General features: G+C 43.6%; 1 protein-coding gene and 1 long non-coding RNA gene across 7 annotated transcripts in view; one reads left to right on the top strand and one right to left on the bottom strand.

Moving 5' to 3' along the window:
• Positions 1–5,235, top strand: part of LOC308583882 (uncharacterized protein) — a 57,730-nt gene extending 52,495 nt beyond the window's left edge. For all 6 annotated transcript variants that reach the window (XM_081188264.1, XM_081188268.1, XM_081188263.1 and 3 more), the window contains 5 exons: positions 1,678–1,775; positions 2,877–2,937; positions 3,783–3,982; positions 4,093–4,199; positions 4,727–5,235. In XM_081188264.1, coding sequence (XP_081044390.1) covers positions 1,678–1,775; positions 2,877–2,937; positions 3,783–3,982; positions 4,093–4,199; positions 4,727–4,767 — 507 coding nt within the window. In that variant the 3' untranslated portion in view covers positions 4,768–5,235. The remainder of the gene's footprint in view (positions 1–1,677; positions 1,776–2,876; positions 2,938–3,782; positions 3,983–4,092; positions 4,200–4,726) is intronic.
• LOC308583909 overlaps positions 5,038–20,792 on the bottom strand; it is an 18,625-nt gene continuing 2,870 nt past the window's right edge. The window contains exon 2 of the long non-coding RNA XR_014006483.1: positions 5,038–6,591. This is a non-coding gene — a long non-coding RNA (uncharacterized lncRNA). The remainder of the gene's footprint in view (positions 6,592–20,792) is intronic.

Genomic DNA, 20,792 nt, shown 5'->3' with positions numbered 1-20,792 from the left:
ATCCAATGTTTCTTGCTCCCAGGGTACTGGGGTTACAACTGCAGCCTTAAATAAGTTTTGAATAGGAAGTTATCTTAGGCCCTTTGTAGTGGTATTGCTTTAACAAGAACATTATTTAGTATAATAATTAAATAGCACTTGAGAATGTTCAAAACACATCACGTACATTATTTTAGCATTCCTTACTGCCCTGAGAGGTAGACCAATATTTATAATCACCATATTGCAGATGAGAACCAAGGCTGAAAAATGGTGGTTTACCTTTGGCTTCCTAGTCAGCTGGAATTGGGCCAAAGTTGTGATTGCTTTAAGCATATTCCGGAATCTAGATTTGGCCAGTATCTTTGTGGACCAAACTTTGACATTATCCTAAGTGCTTGATCGGGCTAGATGTTAAACAGAGGAATTGGCTGGGGATGGGGGGCAAGAAAGAGAAATGCAATTAAGCGTCTCAAAACTTCCCAGCCCCACAATTTACACTGGGGATAAAAGAAAGTACTCTTCATTTTATCCATTTCCATTGCCTCAAGGAGGTGATGCTTATCTGCACAGAGTTCCTGGCTAAGGAAAGTTTTGCTCCTGAGAAAAGCTTGCAATACAATTAAGGATGAGATGAAGGAGCCAAGCCATGAATGATCTATGAACAATTTATTCTGGAGTACTGCTGGCATTGGTGGCTTTACTGTACATACGGTTGTAGAGCACATATATTTGTAGATAGAACTGGACTTTGCCCATGAATGCAGCTGTAAGTTGTATGCCTGCTGCTATGCTCACTTTGGGTTGTGTCAAGTGCTGCTGTTCCGCTCATGCAAGAAACTTTCATTTGTGCAATAGGACTTCCCCTTCCTCTCTCCACCCCAGCCCCACACATGCCCTCAAAATCTTCTCCATAAGGTTGGAGAACCCTCCAGATTTTGGGAGCACACAGGGGGAGGAGAGGAAGGGGAAATCTTGATGTGTAAGTAGAGCTCTGCCGAGGCAGCTCTGCATACAACCCTGTGACTTTCCCCTGCTTTCTTTCTGAAAGCTGCACACACACCCTCCTCAAAATGTCAAGGTCTCCATGCAGGTCATCCCTGCAGGACATAACATCTCAGTAGTACTGAAGCAGGCTGCAACCACAGTGTCACTTTCTGTTGGTGGCCAGTGATAATATTCCCATTCTGGTGGTGCTTTCCAGCATTTGTAAATACTTTTATCATTCCTCTCCTTTGCTTATCCCTGAGCTGATTGAGATGGAACAGAGCCTTCAAAGCTCATTCACCTAACACCATTCTAGATGTAGCACCAAGTGAACAAGCCCTGAAGGATCAGTGGGCTCGCATGCTCTCTTCTTCTCCCTTTGCACACCGCATTTCTCTCCTTCCTTTCCTGGTTTATGTCACACCATAGTTCATAATTCCATTGGAACTGACAAACTCTGGAAACTGCCCCACAGAGACAATTCTCATGCATTCCATATTTTATCCATTAAGTAAGGCTGAGGCTCCAAAAAATGAATGTGCAGATTGTCAGGATGTGATTACATGCTAGGAGATGATATATTTATTAGATATTTTCCTTCCTTCCTCATGTTTGTAAGTTCAGCAGAGTGCCATCCCTTTGCAGCTTAAAAGGAAAGCTTAGATAGGCTAGTGTATAAGCTCTAACATGCTTTTTTATTATTACTGACAGAAGAAAACATGCAAACAAAATCGGAAATATGAACAGCAACTTCACTCATTGCACCATATATATTATTTTTCTCTTCTTAACATGGCATTATCCAGGAGGTGAGTTTGGTAATAACTTTGCACAACATAGAGGCAATTTGTCTAGTATACCACTTTATAAATGGCTTTTATGACTCTGTGCTTAAACTACCATGCTGGCAAAGCCTATTGTAGTTTTGCCAAAGCTAAAAGAAGCCATTTAAGGATCACGGTAAAAAGCAGTTGTGATTTCATGCAACTAAATCCCGTAAGTCATCAAAACTTACTTCGAAATAAACCTAGCCAGATTTGAGTTTATTATGGAAAACAATGATGTCTGTTCAAACAGTTGTTGCATTAAAAGCTTTCAAAAGAGGCTTTAAAAATGTATAGACAATGAATAACAGAATTTTTAGAGGCTATATGTCTTTTTTTCAGAAGAGTTAGGGTGAGGCATTAGCAACCGAGCCTAGCAACAATCATCCTAAGTATTCATAATCTGTTTTCCTGAAATGATGGTGAAGACTGTTATGGTCACAGCTTGCAGCCTTAATAAATATCTAACGTAATGTTCATTCAGTGGAAGTAAGCAATGAAATAACAAGTTGACCATCTTTGGCTGGACTTGGTAGCCAAACCAAAAACCATAGTTCTCTGTCCTTGCTCCTTTTGTTGCTGAGGTTTTCTGGCTGCACAGCTGCTGACGAAGGTCCTGCCTGGGCACAAAGAGTTTGCCCATTTGCTTGCTTCTTTGCTAAATAAATATATTTTGCTGACTGGCTGTCTTGGTGAGCTGGCCACACCCAAGGAGGACAGCCTCCTTATTGCAAAAATGGTGGTTGGTGGCCAGCGATACGTATATTGAAGCCCACATCAGTTCACAGGAACAGGCTGTTGTTCAAATTAAGAATGACTCTTCTTGCATTGCATTCGTCACATGTGTACAAAAAGAGAGAGATGGTGCCAAGAAACATTCTTAGGATCAGTTGTGGAAGGATCAAGCTCTAATGAGATCCTTTGTGAGCAAAATGTGTAACTCTGCTGTTCCCCAGAACAACCATTGGCTTCCTTGCTTTCATGCACACTTAAAAACCAATAATGCATTGCCACTAAATCAAGTAGATTTAAATCTATAATCCATGTTTCTTTTCTTGATTTGTTTTTTTGTTTGGTGCTATCTAGGCTCCTAGAACAAAACGGACAGTTTACAGATGTCAGAACACAGCAGAGTGTGCATGATCTGGTTAGTAATCACAACAATCAGCTACGTATATATGTTGCATTCTATACAGGCAAACATTACTCAATATGCCTTTGATTTGAATTAGGCCCCTTTCTTTGTTTATGCGACTTGATGCTTTATGTTGTTTAACCTAAAGGTTATAACACTAAAGTAAACTTGACTTACCTGTGGAGTTTTAAGAAATAATTCCCCAAAGTGTGTTAATGACATTTAGCACTTAAACACACCAGCGGATGTTGAACTCAGCATTGAATCACTGTTCAAAGAGCACACTTTACCCGGGATATAACCACATGGAAACTCTGTATTTAGGAAAATAAGAAACCTACATTTACTGCAGGAAATACGTGCTCTCCGGCATCAGTGTGGCATGTCCCAGAGGCATCCCTTGGATTCTGCCACCTGAGGCAGATGCCTCAGTCTGCCTTATGGATGGGCTGGCCCTGTTTGAGACTGGTCAGCAACTGAAGCAGCAGGGCCCAGCTGACAAGAGTAAGAGTTTTCACTACCAGTAGATGAATCTTGGAAGAGAACCAGGGGAAAAAAATGCCTGAGAGATGGGTGTATTAACAACTACTACAAAATGATAATGGGGGCCATCCTGATCCTTCATAACACCCCCCCCCACCTGACACTTTGGAGGTTGTGTGTGGTCAACTGTATTAAGTTAGAAGTATCCACAGTTCTCCTCTGCTAAGGTTCAAATAGCAGTAGGTTTGAGTTTTGAATTTAGTAAATAAGATTGTTAGATTTCATGTTAGACTCATTTTTAATCGTTTTAATTGCTTCAAAATGACATTTTTAAAAGCCTTGCATTATACTAATGTTGCTTTCATTGTCTCAAGATGAATTATTTGTATCCAAATTTCTATCAACGATCTGGAACAAATCAGAGCAACAGCTTAATAGAGGAAAACTTGGTTCCACCTTTAGTAAGTGGAAACCTGCAAGAAATGCATTGCAAGGACTCCACCAAAATATTAAGAATTTCGAAAGAAAACAAAAAGATGTTGAAGCAACATAAAGATAGAAGTGATCTTGAAATGTGAGTACACTTAACCTGTAGACTGAGGCTTGTGTCCATTCAGTATTTTACCTGGTAGATGGATATCACAACTTAAATGAAGTTGTAATATCTAATAATGTTATTTTCAGTTTCCCTGATAGAGTTGAAACTCAGAACATCTCTACCTTTGCCCAGCCTGAAATGGTTCCCTGTGCCTTTAACTCTGGGAGATGTTGCTCTCTATGCTCAAGTTGTGGTAGGTTCATACTTCTTTCTTCCTTTCCTCTATCGAGTCCATTACTTATTATGATGTCAGTAATTCACAGAACCTGGTTTATCAGGTTCATCTAAAAGAAACCTTATTGGAAAGGAAACAATGGGTCTTTAATGTGAATGGACATTCTGTAAAATAAAAAAATGCAGTTTTCATACATCTCTTCTCAATGCTATTATAATTCTGTACAGACCCAATTTGCAGTATCTGTCAGACATTTCGAATTAATCTAATCTCTCTCTCTCTCTCTGTGTGTGTGATTTTTTTGCAATACAAGTCAATTAGGCCTCATATCTCAGAGGTAAAAAATAAATTTTTGTGAAGTACAACATGCTTTTTCCAGCCATTTATAGAGAGGATCAGTACTACAAGTGTTGGCATTGTGAGCTGTTGCTCAAGCTTATATTACTGTTCATGCCCATATGCTATTTTCTTGGTTGTTAAATTGATAATACAATAAGGTGTTTATTTATCAATATACAGCTGAACTGTATATTGTTGCTTTTTAGGAAACCACACCATTAAACACATATTGGACAAATTATGTTGACAGTGACTCCATCATCAACAGTGAAAAACAGTAACTACAAGTGGGATCTTTTGAAAATAATCTGCTCTGTAGATTATTGTGATTAGTGTTGAGATTGGTGTGTGTGTAAGTGTTCCCCTACCATCCCTTTCTTTACTTAAAAGTTGAGAACATTTTTGAAAAGATAACTATATAACTTTTATTAATGCATAGGGTTCTTTTTTTCTTTGTTGAAATATTGGGCATTGCAATGTATTTCCCCCAAAAATGTGATTTATTGTTATGCATTTATTCTCTCTCTCTCTCTCTCTCTCTCTCTCTCTCTCTCTCTCTCTCTCTCATAACTCCATATGCAAGTCTTGTTTTAATTCCTAAAAAAACCCCACAACCCTTTGCATCGTTTCCATTGTGTTGCTTAAATCTGTAGGGGCATCAGTTGTGATAAATACTTTTTTAAAATAAATAAACAACAACACTTTTAAATTCCAAGTTGTGCAAGATAATACTATCATTCTTTCATTAATTAAGAGGATGAAGAGCACAAATGACTGTTCCTTCCATTCCCTACTCTTAAATAGGTTTCTTTGCCAACATCCACATGTACTAAGGACTCCTCTCAGAAACTCTGAGGTTCTTTCTTCCACCACCACACCAGTGCCAGAGGGCACAAGAGACAGACCAACCTTGCTGGAGCACACACTTCAGAAACCAAATGTGGCAGCTTTAATTGCGAGATCATCATTTCCAAAGGGCCTTGCCTATGATATGTTTACAAGAGTATTTCATCCCCTAATAGGCTTCAGTCAGTGCTGGGCTAGCCCTCTAGGTTACCTGCTCTCTGCTCTAGGTCTTGCTCTTCAACCTTAGGGGTCATGTGGGAGTTCCATGACTGGAAACCACTAGAGAGCGATTTGAATTGGGGCCATGATGCAGGGGGCAAGGGCAAATCCATTCCAAGACATTCGGCTGCCTGAGGCAAAAGACAATGAGTGGGCAAAAGACAACACACGGCCAGTTCTATGTGCAAAGACTGACTGGACTGGTAAATCTTACTTGAGCAATGACAACAGTCGAGCATCTTCCAGTGCACAAGACCTCCTCCCCCACCCCAAAGCTTTTTTTTAGCTGTGAAGGGAAAGATTTATGAGCTAAGCCTGTAGATTTTTCACTGTATGGCTAACAGCAGAGAAGAGAAACTTTCTGACAGTGTGTGGTAGCTTCCGCGAAACTTACCTGATCTTGGCACTTTGCAAATTTAATCAATTATGCCCTTTAATACCTACTTCAAAAGATTTCTGACTTTGGGTTTTGTACAGCTACAAGTGATCGAATATATAGTCTTAAGGAAACACGTGATGTTCAGAGTGCCTAACTTCCCAACAATTCTTAACCATCATGTGCTGTGAGGTATTGCAGTTTTGCTCAAATGCCTGCCATTGGTTTGTAGGTAGATTAAACTGATTCTCCTGCTCAAATGTATATCCAGGAGGATGCTGATGCCACAATGCCCGCTACCTTTCATCTGGGGCCACCGATTGCCACAGCTCCTTCCAAGATTTGTCCTTACATTATAGGCCAAGTGAGAGGAGTGGCAGAGGATGGGAGTGGGAGATGCTGGTGAAGCACTAGAAGCCACAGCTCTAGATGCAGAAGGTGGCCTACCATGCTCCCTCTAAGCTCACCTGCTGCCCTCAGTGAGGAACACCACTAGGGTTCAAGGAAGATTTATCTGCCAGTCGCATTGGCTTTTGTACAGTATATGGAAAGTGGGGTGGGAGCTTTTGTCTTTCGCCTCAGACAACCAGACACCTTGGGCTGGTTCCTGGCTCCCATTCAAAGTAGCTGCTGCGAGGAAAAAGGAATTATCCCTGGTGAATATACACCAATCTTCTGATACTTCAGCTATGCTTGAAAGACCAAAGCAAGCTGCAAATTTTAGAAAGCAAACCATAAATGATGAATTCAGTTTAAACTATTGCCTGCAGTTGAGCAGTCTCCAGTTTTAGAGCTTGTGAAATTGTTTTGTGGTTGGTTATTTCTCGCTTGGGTTTGATGTGGGTGGGTGTTTGTATGTGGTGTTGCAGTTTTAATAACAGGCAGTGGACCAGTTTCATCTTATTTGAGCATTCTACCTCACTGCGCTCTTTAAAAAAATACATGCTTGCGCTGTTTAGCCTATGTTACAGTGCTGGTTGCCTGCTTCTGTATGGTCCTTTGCTTCCATGTTCCATAAAAGACATCACAGGATCTCGAAGCTGCCATATATATGCCCACATGATAGTGCAATCCAGATGCTGCAGATTCTTGGAAAGCAAAATACATTGATCCAACACAAGCAACCTGTGAATAAGAATAGATTCCCTGTGTCCCATAGAAAGTTTAAAGTTCATCAAGAGTCTTTCATATATAATTTCCCACCCATTTTTCTCCTATTCATTTCTTACACACTCTTTAATTTCCATTTCTTTCCTTCAAACAGGCTTCTTTTCAACTGCTTTTTTCTCTCCCTATATCCTTTCGATATCACATTACAACATTCTCTGCAAGTTCACCTAAATCTGCTATACTGAATAGTTGGTTGCCGACATTTTTATTGTGCATTAGTAAGGTGACACACAGAAACCTGTGGGGGGTGGGGATAATCTCCCCCAAACTGGCCTTTATGAATATTACTTAACCCCTAAATAGTCTTTGAAGGAGAAACCCTTCCCTAGGGCACATCAGAAAGAAGCTACCCCCAGGTCCTAGAAATGTGTGAAGGTTTGGCAGTATATTGCCCCGTGGGTATGTTAAGTACTTTAAAGCATCCTGGCTGTTTCCTGTAATTACAGTCTCACTTTCTCTGTTTTGCTCCCTGGCTCTCCTCTTTCCATGTCACCTACTTCTCTGGGTTGCCAACTGCTCCTTCACCAGCAAACCTACCCCCCATCTCACCCCCACCACAGCAAGAAGCCAAGTTCACTTTTGCTGCCTCTGAATGAGGCAGGGGACCATGGAAATTTCCTGGCAAGCAAGTAATGTTAGAGGATTTCCTTCCCAGATTAAACTGCCACACGTTTTACATGGCAATCTCTTATGCTGGGATACTTGTGGTGCTTGTTGCAGTAAAGAGGTGGTGTGAATGGCAGACATGTGAAGGTGCCCTGCACTGAATCAAACCACTGGTCCATCTACACTAGTATCATCTACTCCAGGGATAGCGAACATGGTGTCTTCTAGGCCTTGTGGACTACAACTCCCATCAGTCCCAACTAGCATGGTGCATGTTCAGGGACGGTTGGAGCTGTAGGCCGGCAACATCTGGATTTCTGATGCTGAACAATGTAGGAAGCACATATTTGAAACAATGTGGTATTTCCAGTCATGGAGACAAAGGGCCAACACTTTCCTCCACCCTCCATGCATTATTACTTTTTAACCTCTATTAATCGCATTATTAGAACAAGAAAGAGACACCAAACATAAACTTGTGATGTGCACTCACAGCAGACTCCAATGGTTCTGGACTGAGGCTGGTATAAGCAAAAAATAAATAAACGAGTTTTCTTAGTTATCCAAAGTAAACTCTCCAGACTGTACCACATAGTTATGGCACAATTGTTTAGTTGGGCAAGAGACTCTGAGCATATTGTAAGAGAATTCGGCAATTGGCAATTTCCTCTTTGGCATCTCATGCTAATCCACAACCTTTGATATGAATGGGAAGTTAGTAGTACAGCAACTGGCTACAGAAAACCCTGGGTATAATATATGAGGGCTGCAATCCTAATAAGTTTAACTGAAGTTGTCAGATCCTATTTAGGACTGGGATAATAGTACTTAAGTATATATAATGAATACAAAACCTGTCAAATTCAATAGGAATGCTTTGAGGAAAGTGATTAGAGGCTTGCAGCAGCTTTAGCAGATTTTTCTTGTGTCCTAAAATAAAAAACAGAGGGGAGTGTAAATGGTTGCAGTTCAGATATTAAGGAAGTGAGAAGTGATGTGTGACATAGATCAGAGTTAGGATTAAGGTAGTTCACACCCAGCAACAAGGACTTGCAGAAGGGAATATGCGCCTTGCATTTTTGCAAATAATCTGTAACTGGAAGAACTAATACTAAAGAGAAGAGCAAGGAGGGAGTTCAAGGGCATGGATTCTTAAATGGTCTGCTACCACTTAATAAAAGCGCTTGAAACATTTGCTGCAGTAACAAAGCAGGCCTATCAGTAGCCTCCTTGAAGCTGCAGAGTATACAGTGAAATGGGTGCCTGCTCAAGTCTTTGAAGCACCAGCTCCTCAGGGCCCAAGAAGATGTGATAGTGATCAATATCTGTGAACATAAACCTGCTGCTATGATGTAAAAGTGGGAATGGGTTTAGTAACTATTTTACTGTTTGATTATTTGATTGTTGTTAGCCGCCCTGAGCCCGGCTTCGGCTGGGGAGGGCGGGATATAAATAAAATTTATTATTATTATTATTATTATTATTATTATTATTATTATTATTATTATTAGTTTTTAACAGCAACATGGGCATTAGGTGTACAGAGTGCATAAACTGCCGCCCCACTTGTGGGATGTATTAACCCTCTCCTACCTTCCTTAACATTCCCACACCACCATACATCTATAGCTTGCAGAGAAAGATTGCAAGGAGAGAAACAGGAGGGACAATCTATTTCTTCACCATGTGTCCCTTTTGCCCTTAAAGTTTCCCCCTTCTTCTCATGTGGCTGGAGCAGTTCCATGTTGCTATCATGTCCAGTTTGGCCTTTAGAAATGACTAAACGCATGCAATAATGCCCCAGTCCTTTGTGTGAAAGCACACTGGTGTCACTTGGTGCTGGTGCATTTATGGTATAAAATGAAATATATAACTTGGTGCAAAAGCAACAGGTTGTGTGCACTTGATTATACTGTGCACATTTATCATCAGCATGTGATGTGAAAAAATGTGGCAGAATCGCCACTGGAAGGATAATGGAAGGGCACCAAGGGATAGAATCATGTTTATTAATTGAATAGCCAATGGCTAGCCTTACAGGTTTCAGCTGGCATTTTGTTCAGATAACAATCTTAAAAGCCTTGGGATGCTTTATAGGAAGCAGTTCATAAATGATATAATAAAATAATGTTATGTTATTAAAGAACAACTTGATTATTAGCCCCTACAGGTATAGACAGACCATTTTCCATTTCTGATTTCCATAAACGCTTCTAGTCTTCTGCAGTAGAAAATAACAACTTTTAAGGACCAGGAGTCCCACCGAAACATTTAGCCGCCCCTTCTGCCTTTGTGCCCATCACCTTCCATAAAACTGAATTCCTTTAAAGAAGGTGCCATCCTGTCAGCACATCTGTCTTGAGACAGGCAGGAAGGGCGGAGGATGGCTGTTCATTAATTGCATCATATTAAGCTTTGAGGCAGACAAGTACTTGAGACAGCCAAAAGGTGAGGATTCCGAGGTCTTCCTGAGCCAGCAACCTCCGCCCCCAGAGCCCCTCCTCCCTCTCACAGTCTTTGCAAAACTGTAGGGGCACAAAGTCTTGAGAGAGAAGCACAAAAACAAAAAGCTGGAGAGGTTTGCTAAAATTCATTTTTTCAAGAAGAGAGTTTGCAAAAAAAATAAAATTGTCTGATCAAAGGGGAGGCAGGGGATGGAAGGGAAATGTTACTGAGCCCAGCAGCCGAAGCCACAAACTAGGAGTATAAACCAAGGTACCTAGATTTAAAACAGTTCCATTCGATTCACTTCAGTGAAATTGAATATCAGTATCTAAGTAACAATGGGTAGATTCAGCAGTTTGTTGGCTTTAATTCATACTGGTTTGTGGAGTGCACCCATGGAGCTCAGTCCTAAGCATCTTCATTCAGCAGTCAGCCCCACTATGTTCAGCCTTAGATTTCTGGCTGAGCTCGTTTACTGCCTTGTTGCTCTTGTTGTTGTTCTTGTTGTTGTTGTTTTGTCGTCATCGTCATCAATTTCATTTATGTATCACTTCCCATCAGGCACCCCAAAGCAATTTACAATGCAATAAAAACTTACAATAACAACTGCATATTATCAAAACAGGTAAAACATTTGGATGTAAAAAAGTTTTTCAACTACACACGCACCACCTATATAAAATTGATTTCCAATCCAATACAGAAAACAGCTGAGCTAAAAGACTCCACTTTGAAGACTTGTTGAAAGAGAAATGTCTTCAACAGGCACCAAAAGGACAACAGAGGACAACCACGTTCCTTGACATGGTTGATGGAAGAGGGAAGGTTACCTTGTCTAGACAAAGAAACTCAGAACCATAAAGTTACAGAAACAAGCCACTATCTGATTTCAGATCATTGGTTCTGAACTTGCCTCGCAAGACACTATGTGTTAGTCTTCAAGGTACCACAAGAATTGTACTACAGCAGGCACTAAGTAAGGTGAGGGAACCAATTCACAGAACCAAAGTGGAAATGTGAGGATGTGGTCAGACTTTATCTGGGTTGTGTGGTGAAGTGGTTATGTGAATACTTCATAAGGAATAAAATTCAACCTATATTTATTGCATAGTAAATGTGGGTTGGGCTGAGTCATCAGCTGAGCTCAGGGTAAAAGAAAGCAAACATGATCATATACACATCACACTCATATGTTCAATCCAAATTATCACCATGACAATGTGGCTGTGGGAATCAGCTGTTATATAAACTCTGGTCACAAGTAGATTAGCTGTGAGCTGATGGAGGCAGTTCCTATTGCACACAAGTGGACCATCCAATTGTAAAAGCAAAGATTCCTAAAAGCTTACAGAACTTCTAGCTGATCACAAGAGCCTGGGGGTGGGGGAGCGTCCAGGTCAAGGCTATGATGTGAAAGTACAGCTAATTCCACTGAAATTAATAGGGCTGTTCCCCCTTTACAAGTGTTTAGACTCTGAGGTATCTACATAATAGCCTTTGCTATGTGCAGCTTTTCAACATTAATGTCAGTGACATCCTCATGCTCAGTACAATTCATCTGTGGATTCAAGCCTGTTTAGTCCCAGTGACTTCTGGCAACTTACTTAGACCAGTTTACATGACTATGTAGCAATATAGGTTTTCTGCTCTAAAGTAAGCCCCACTGAGTTCGAGGTATGTGTGTATAGGACTGTAGCATAGATGGGACTTAACTACAGCCTAACACAACAGAGTCTTGTGACACACTAGACGTATTATGGTATTTAATTTGTAGACTGCAGTCCACTAGTAAATGTGTTAAGCATTATCCTCAGATGGCATGTCTCTATACTATATAGCACAGGTCCGTCATTATGCTCTCTTCATTAGCTCCTTCCCTGCTTCAATCAAAATTTCCCCATTGTTTAAAACCACCACTCCCCCCCCCTCCTATCTCAGGGAACTTCCCCTTGTTCCATTCCTCAGCTGCCTCATGTGAAAGAGATAAAGGATATGGAGCCCTCAAATACCACATACTACTTTCACACAATTTATTTCACTTCTGGTACCATGTGTTGTCCTCAACACGAAGTTACAGATTCAACGTAGCAATTTAGAAGAGATATTGTATATAACAAACAAACACCAAACATCCATCAGCTGAATTTAACCTCTAACTCAACAAACTAACTGAAAGGCTTACTCTTAGGATTCTATTCCTCTTAAAAGATACAGTAACATACATAGTAACATACATCATCATCGGGTGTGTGTGCAAAGGGCCTTCAAAATAGGAGAGACAAGGATGCATGGAAATGGGTGTGGTCTGTGTGCAAGGTTTTTGGTTGTTTTTTAGCAAGCTGTAAGCAGGTTGGTTTTCATCCCTGCCACCTCATTTCAGTGAGGTAATAAGCATATCCAGGCAGAGAATGCAGATCAGGGGTCAGGAAACTTTTTCAGCAGGGGGCTGATCCACTGTCCCTCAGACCTTGTGGGGGGCTGGACTATATTTTTTGGGGGGAGGGGGAGAACGAATTCCTATGCCCCACAAATAACCCAGAGATGCATTTTGAATAAAAGGACACATTCTACTCATGTAAAAACACACTGATTCCTGGACTGTCTGTGGGCCGGAATTAGAAGGCGATTGGTCCAGATCCAGTCCCTGGGCCTTAGTTTGCCTACCCATAATGTAGATGGACCATTGGTAAAACTCTGTGCACTGGCTGAGATGATTGGCAGTTTTTCTGTTGTGTGGTTTGTCTTAAGTTCTACAGCCACTTTCTTCCACTTCTCTGTTATTGTGCTGTAGGTCTCCACACTACCATTCCTATGCTGTCCTATAACTCCCAGCAAGTCTCATACATATGCTTTTATTTCCATTACATCTAGTTTTCACAGATTTCAGAGCTTGAACAACCATCTCCAGTACTGAAGAATATTTGCTTATGAGCACAAAACAGACAATAAAAGTTGAAGCACACAACTGGTACAAAAGTTCTTTTGTCTTGGTGTTGCTTGATCCTGCTAATACTGTAGTTTGAGTTCTGAGACAATACTTGTGTACCTTTCTGACTTTTTAGTTCACCATGTTTCACATAGCCTTGGTATGTTGGGTATTAGATATTGTCTTTGGATGCTCTCATGGGGGGGGGAGTTAAGATGGCTTTCATAATGTCCTGTATTTTATGCACATCCTATTATTATTATTATTATTATTATTATTATTATTATTATTATTATTATTATTATTATTATTTTAATTAAATTTGTATACTGCCCTATACTAATAGTTCTCAGAGCAGTTCATGACATTACTTTCACTGTTTAGATCATTTACAGTCCCAGGGGATAGGCAGAGGACAAAGTATGCCTGAGTATATATTGCCCTGATGTATGCTTGAACCTCACCATCTTTGCTGCCATGGCTGTACAATCATCGTATCCTTGTTCAACTAGCTTATTGACCTTTAGTCCAAAATTGGAACAAGCAGATAAGATTGCATTGGCTGTGCCCAACGCAAGGAATTCCACATGTACAGGTGCATTCCTTTCAATTTCTTCCACAAATCTTACACCTGGAGACAGCTGTTCCAGGCCAGAAATAGCTGCTGTTTCGTCTGCTAAAACAGAGAATCTCATAGAAGCGTTAGCTTTCACAAATGCATCTTCAGTATGTGTCTGGGGCTCCCTAGCAGCCTTCTGCTTTTTGAAATAGTTGCAGATACCCTCAGCTATACAAATACAAGCAACTCCACTTCTCTGCTTTCTCTAGCAACCTTATATAGAAAATCCTTGTGCCTTTCTTTTAACCTTCAACCCATCAAAGCAGTAGCATTAACTTTCTGTCTCCCAGTAAACGGATGTTTGTTACCCATTTCCAGCATACCTTGTCAGCACTCTTGGTTTCTCTTCTGTTGGGTTACTCTTGGCTTCTATTCTGGGCCACATCCCTGCTACCTGTCCCTCAAAAAGCAGAGCTGGGTGCAGCAGCACCCCTAAGCTCACCTGATCACAAAAAAGGCACCACAATGCCTTTGCTGATATTATCATGGCATTTTTAGGATTCCCAAAGCTTGTAAGATTTGCAGAAGCATCATTAGATTGGAACAAGCAGCATTCCTCCAAACTGCTTGCTGGCCCAGGAAGGCTCTCTGCCAAAAAAAAAGTGCAGAGAGTTTGAATTTGGCAGCCACTCAGGTCTTACTCTAAATCTCTTGCTGACTAGCTGGGTGGGTGGGTGCATGTGCGTGCATTAAAATAAATATAGTTAGGATTCTGAAGGGGGCAAGTGCCCGGCCTTACATGCACACACCTCTGTGGCCACCCATGAAGTCTGCTCAACCCTGCACTAAACCCCTTCATGAAAAATGAGATTTATTTATTTGAAAATGATAATTATATAGCTAATTTCAGAAGTCCCACTGGGTTCAGCATGACTTTGGAAAGACAACAGACACTTTTTGCCTATAACCAGAATGGAGCAGTAAACGCCCCTCTCCTTCCACGAGAGCCAGTTCAATGTAATGGTTAGACAGTGTTGGGACCACTTGGCTGACAAAGCACAATGGGTTCCCTTGGGCCAGTCACCATTTCACAGCCTGACCTACCTCACAGGGTTGTTGTGGGGGGATGAAATGGGGAGGAAGTGAACCCTGTACATCGCACCTTGAGCTCCTTTAGAGCGAAAGTTGGCGTAGAAATGTGATAGAATAAATTTAATTAAATTCGCAGGCATACAGACAAGTCAGGTACTGTAAATCCTTGCCCTGGACAAACACCTGTTGACATCAGGGAGGACTTGCTTTCACCTGACTGGGGGATGATCAAGGGTTTTTGCGCATCCTAAAGAGCCGACAGCCTCGCCAAGCACCTTTCAGACTGGCTGCATCTGATTCTTCGGAGCGAAAGAGCCTGGTCAGCGGGGAAGGAGGAGGTACCGGAGGAAGCGCGGCACCCAGCCGGGCTGCAGAGAGCGAGAGAGCAGATCGCGTCCCTCGCCTAGCGTAACGAAAGGACAGCCGCGATCTAAATCGGGAGACTTTACAGCCGTGGGGCTGGAGGAAGTTTTTGGCTATAAACGGTCATGCACGGCAGCTCCTGCTGAAAAGGCTGCGAAGGTGGGGAACGGCCTTTCTTCCCTGAGAACCAAAGTGCCATTAAGATCACTCAGGGGAAAAGATGGGGAGGAGAAGGGCCAGGGGCGCCTCATCACAAAGGCCGGGGCGGGGCTGAGAGGCGGGGGCTTCTTCAGGAACAGACTGGTCAGCTAAGCTGATTAGAGCGCGCTGCTGACAATGCCAAGGTCGCGGGTTCGATCCCCGTCCGAGGCAGTTGAATATTCCTGCATTGCAGTGGGTTGGACTAGATGACCCTTGGGGTCCCTGCTCTGATTCTGTCATTCTTTCATGGCTCGCTCCTGTGACGAAGTAGCTGCAAAGGTGCAGCAGGGGTGCCAACTAGAATAAAATATGGGGGCGAGCAGGTAAGCTCCCCTTAATCGACCACAAGACACGGTGCACGCACACCCTTTGACAATGCCCATCAGTTTTGGGGGGCCTAGACCTCTCAAATATTTTAGGGGGTGCGAAGTGACCTCGGCCCCTAGGAGTTGGCTCCTATGGCCCCGCGTAAAGCCACGAACGCGGCAATCCTATATGTCACTGGCCTGGGAGGAGGAAGCCCCCTTGAACTTACCGGGGCTTACTCTTGAGTAGACGTGTGGGAGCCCGCGTCCTAGAAGTAGGCTCCATTGAACCCAACGGGCTTCCTCCTGTACAGTATAGGCAGGCGCAGGATTGCGAAGCAGCTGAACCTCAACAAGATTCGCTCGCGCGCAAACACCGTGCGCGCCGTCTACGGAACGGGGCTAAGGGCTCTTTGGCGAGAAGCTATTGACGGCTCCGCTTAACAAAACAAATATTCCGCAAGGAATCTTTACTAGTGGCAAAGTAAAACGTCACCGCCTCGCTTTGCGATGGGCATTAAACAGGAGCGGGGAGGGCGGGAGAGAAGATGGAGGGGGATTTGAAAGCCCAATGAGGTCTGAGTCCGGCCACCGCCACGCGATCCTTCAGAATTCAAAAGCCCCGGAGCGCATCTCTCTCTGCTCAAAAAGTGCGACGCAAGCTGCTCCACGGAAGAAAACTGAACCGGTGTTTAAGCATTTCCCTCTGAACGCCAACAGATTTACAAATGAGTAGTGTTGCCCGGATCGTGCCCAAACAGATCTCCACTTTGAACAAGCCATACAATACATTTTTTTAACATTTCAAAGCTATTTATTTAATTATTTAAATTAGTATACCGCCCTAGACCTAAGTGCGGTTTACAGCATAAACTCAATACAAATTAGATTGTTCACACGTTAGACTGAATGCTTGACTTGCGCCTTCCTCATCACAAATTCTAGAAGTTCGAAATGACGTCGTATTCAAGTTAATAACTTTCTCAGCATACTGAATTTCTTTCTCACTTATTTTGCTGTAACTTGTGGAACTACATCCCGCGTGTAGAAGTGTGCTTGTGTGTTCCGTATCACAGTTATGTATGGGATGCGTGTGTGTTATAAGCGACTTGGTTGTTTTTCCCTTCCTTCTGTATCATCGGTATTGCTGGTTCGATACAAATATCTCTCATAGGTTAAGAGCTATTAATACAGTACCACATTTTTATATAGATTGTGAATAAATTCAGCTCAGTGTCCCCAAATTCATTTTTTTTCCCCAGCAAGAGGATAGCATTTACACGTGCTTACCGGCCAGTCCGTTTTCTCGTCGCTAGGTTGCGATGCTAAGCAAACTTGTTTGGAAACAAAGGTAACTGCAGTAAGCGGACGTTTACTGTACTCTGTTGCGTGTTGGGTCAAGATGGACGCGTGTTTGTAGGAAGAGGCAACCATGTGAAAAAGGATAAGACAGCCCTTAGCCCACTTGCAAGCGAGTAAATCCTACTCAGCTCAGTGGGACTTAATTCTGAGTTAACCCGTATTTTGAATAAACCTCAATAAGCAATAGTCTGTTAATGCGCGCTCTCTCTCTCTGAGTGTATATAGTATGTGTGTACATCTATATATGTATACGTGAAATGTTTATTTTTTATATTATTCTATTTTATCTTTAAGCCACTTTGAGTTCCTGTCTGGAGAAAAGGTGGAATGATGATGATAATATATATATATATATATATATATATATATATATATATATATATATATACACACAGAGAGAGATTAATGCCTCCCCCTCCTCCCTATAATGTGAGTGTATTAATTTACAGTATTATACTAATATACCATACATACATACATACATACATACATACATACATTCTATCCTACTCAAGGAATGAGTTTTTAAAAAACGAGGATTTCCTTCAGCCCCTTGAACCAGCAACCCTCCGCCTGTCTCCGCAGAACTGTGAGTCCCACTGAGTTCGGACTGTTTCCCAGTAAGCCTGGGCATGATGAGCCTGTGCTTTCCACCGACATCAAGTGGGGCTCTCTAGTCCAAGTAATGGTGTCAGGAGCGCCTGGGGTTGCGCTTGTGATCCAAATCCGATGTACTGAGAATTAAGCATCTATCGAATCGCGGTCTTAACGGCAAGGACCGAGCCTAAACTCCTCTGTGGATCGGTCGACTAACTAAGCTGGACTATGCAGCTCCGCTTCCACTGACATTGCTTTACTGAACCAGAGAAAATGGCCGGAATGGGATTGATTCACCCGAGTTGTTTCAGGATCTTCACGTTCCTAGAAGTTGCGTGACTTTTCCCCTGAGTTTTTCGAGGAGAAAAGGACAAGGGGGCTTTATGGGACGCTGGCGCGCCACAAGCCGGCCCTCTCGCCTCTCCGCCAGGACTCTCGTCCCTCCTCTGCCCGCAGGAGCATCAGAAGCCGAAGGGGCTGCGGCTGCTGCTCCACCCGGAACACGGCGGCAGCCCGCTCGGAAGGCTGAGCCACCTGCGAGACTCAGCCGAACTGAACGCTCTTTGCGCGGCTCTTGGTTTCGAGGGAAGATAAAGTCACAGAATCATACAACGCCAGAGTTGGAAGGGACCCTGAGGATCATCTAGTCTAACCCCCTGCAATGCAGCAATATATTGCCCAATGTGGGGTTTGAACCTCTGTCTCCTAGCCGGCGCTCTCACCACCACATCGGGAAAAAGGCTAGACAGGGAAAATCTGCCCACGGATAATTGGTTTATCTTATCATATTTCCATATGCGATCCAATCCCCCTGCTCCATATGGCTATTACTATTATTATTATTATTATTGGAAAATACCTCTCCCACCCTGTTGGATAGTATTCTTTTCTTCCTTCGCCCAAATGAGTTAAACTGAATGGAGGGGCCAGAGACTTCTAAGCTTGACTCGGTATATACTTAATGGGAAGATTGGAAGCTCTTCGGGGCAAGGCAGGGATCTGCCTGCCTATCTGCTCAGGACCAGGAGCGTTCCTGGGGTAACGCGAACACCGATCATCTAATGCGATCTACATATGCCCAAAGCTTGAAGCTTTGGGCATATGCAGACTGCATTAGAATAACCGGTGAATGCTGGACGGTGATGTCTAAGAAATGCGGTGGCGCTGCCCCTGGCAGAGTTGCGACCTGCTGTCCAGCCTGCCTAAAAGGAATCCCGCGCCGTTATGTGCTGCGTCTTCCGACCAAGGCGGCCCCTTTCCGACGGGCTCTTGTTGCCTTTGCCGTCGGGGTTTTTTCCGCCGTCTGCGCGCACAAAGGGGAACTGCGGCGCGGGCAAGTCCCACGACGGCTCCTTGGCGATCGGGGCTTCCCAGGAAGGGAGACGTTTTATGGCTCTGCTGTGGGAATCTCTGCGGGGAAGGTGGGGCGGGAGCGGGAGGGCACAATGGGCAGGAAATGGGTCGGGGAGCCTGATGGAAAACAAGGAGCCTCTCGGAAAACGGGAGCCGCGCAGCGACCTAAAGTAGGGAGCCCTGCTCGGCCAAAGCGCTGCGCTGGGGGCCACATCTTTCTATGGCACTTCCTCAGGCGCAGGCGTAGTTGGGGGGGGGGGTTAATTCATATTTTCCTCCAAGGGGCTGTACCTGGTGCTGCTCCTGCTCAATGAATCCTTTAATCCCCACAACAACCCTGTGGGGTAGGTTGTGCTGAGAGGCAGTGACTGGCCCAATATCACCCAGGGAGCATCAGGACATGGAGGGGACTCGAACCCCAGTCTCCCAGGTCCCAATGCGACATTCTAACCACGATGCCACGCTGGCCCTTTCATCTTAACATTAATTAAATTTGTATACCGCCTTTCATCCGTAAATTTCAGGCGGTTCACAACATAAAATTCATTCTCTCTCTCTCTCTCTCTCTCTCTCTCTCTCTCTCTCTCTCTCTCTCGGGTTGCAGCCAGGCCTGTTTACTCCAGTGTTAGTCCCAAGGCACAATTCTGCCCCCGGGGATGCAGCAGACCCAGTCCCACCTCCTGCGTTTTACCACCACCATTAATTTGAGGATACGGCCAGGTCCCTGTCTCTCTTCTCTCCAGCGGTGTCTGAGCTTTCAAAGAACCATCGCCCGCGGAAGTCACCATAATTAGCCGCAGATACTTTGTTTCTGAGTTAAAATAGAACATATAATTCGACCTATCATTGGTAGGAAAGGGTGGGAAATTGTCCACTTCTTCCCTTCCTTGAGTTTACATGGCAGCAGGAGTGCCAACTTGATTCAGATATGGGGGGGGCAGGTAAGCCCCTCCCCATATAATCAATCACAAGATGCGGCCGCACAGAAACTATTTGAATGGCAATCCCCACCAACTGGGGAGCCCCTCAATTTTGCCCCCCCCCAACTCCGAACCATGGGCGTAGCCAGGATTTATGTTAAATGGGGCAGGCTTCATGTTAGGGGGCAGAAGCTTTTTATTGATTTACTTGATTTAGGGGGGCAGCTGCCCCCGCCCCCCTTGGCTACGCCCATGGGGCATAGGGACCTCGGCTCCTAGGAGTTGACTCCTATGCACGTCAGGCATACCGCCCTTCTGGGCATCTACTTCACACACACACACACTCCAGCAGACTGGAACCAATGCCCACCCCAGCCAGTCATGCTACGCCTAAGAGATAGTGGCAGCAAACACGTTCAACTTGCAGCCCAATCCTCTTCGTAGTCCTATATACAACGAGGAAAGGAAACCCAAGAGCAAAACCCGTGCGGCAGGTCGCTGCTTGAGGGTGGCTTCAGTTTTCCAGAAAGAGGCAGAAGAACACCCATCTACTACTAATGAGGAAAGGCCTGAGCTGTAGACTAGCTAAGGTTGCTTGTCATCTATCTCAGAGTGAGCTCCGTTAGAAACAATGGCACATATTTCGAGTGAACATGCATAGGATTGTCATGGAAATAGGAAAACTCTGCCGACCATAGAGGACGGCATTTGTTATTTCCACCGCGGCCCTGCTCCATTTACTTGCTCTTTGAATCGAATCGTATTGATATGCGTAGAAATGTGGTTTTAACACCGAGCCACTGGGGATGAGAGTTTGAAAAGGGTTCTGAAAGCACGGAAGTCTGAATGTGGGGGCAACGTCTGGCCGCAACTATTCGACCCCAAGCCGTCTTGTTCTTTGCTGGAGGGTCCCGGCGCATCTGCCGATGGGT

The sequence above is a fragment of the Podarcis bocagei genome (assembly GCF_964188305.1).
Source record: "Podarcis bocagei genome assembly, chromosome: 3".
NCBI lineage: Eukaryota > Metazoa > Chordata > Lepidosauria > Squamata > Lacertidae > Podarcis > Podarcis bocagei.
The sequence above is the reverse complement of the archived record's forward strand: the minus strand, read 5'-3'. Positions and strand labels throughout refer to the sequence as shown.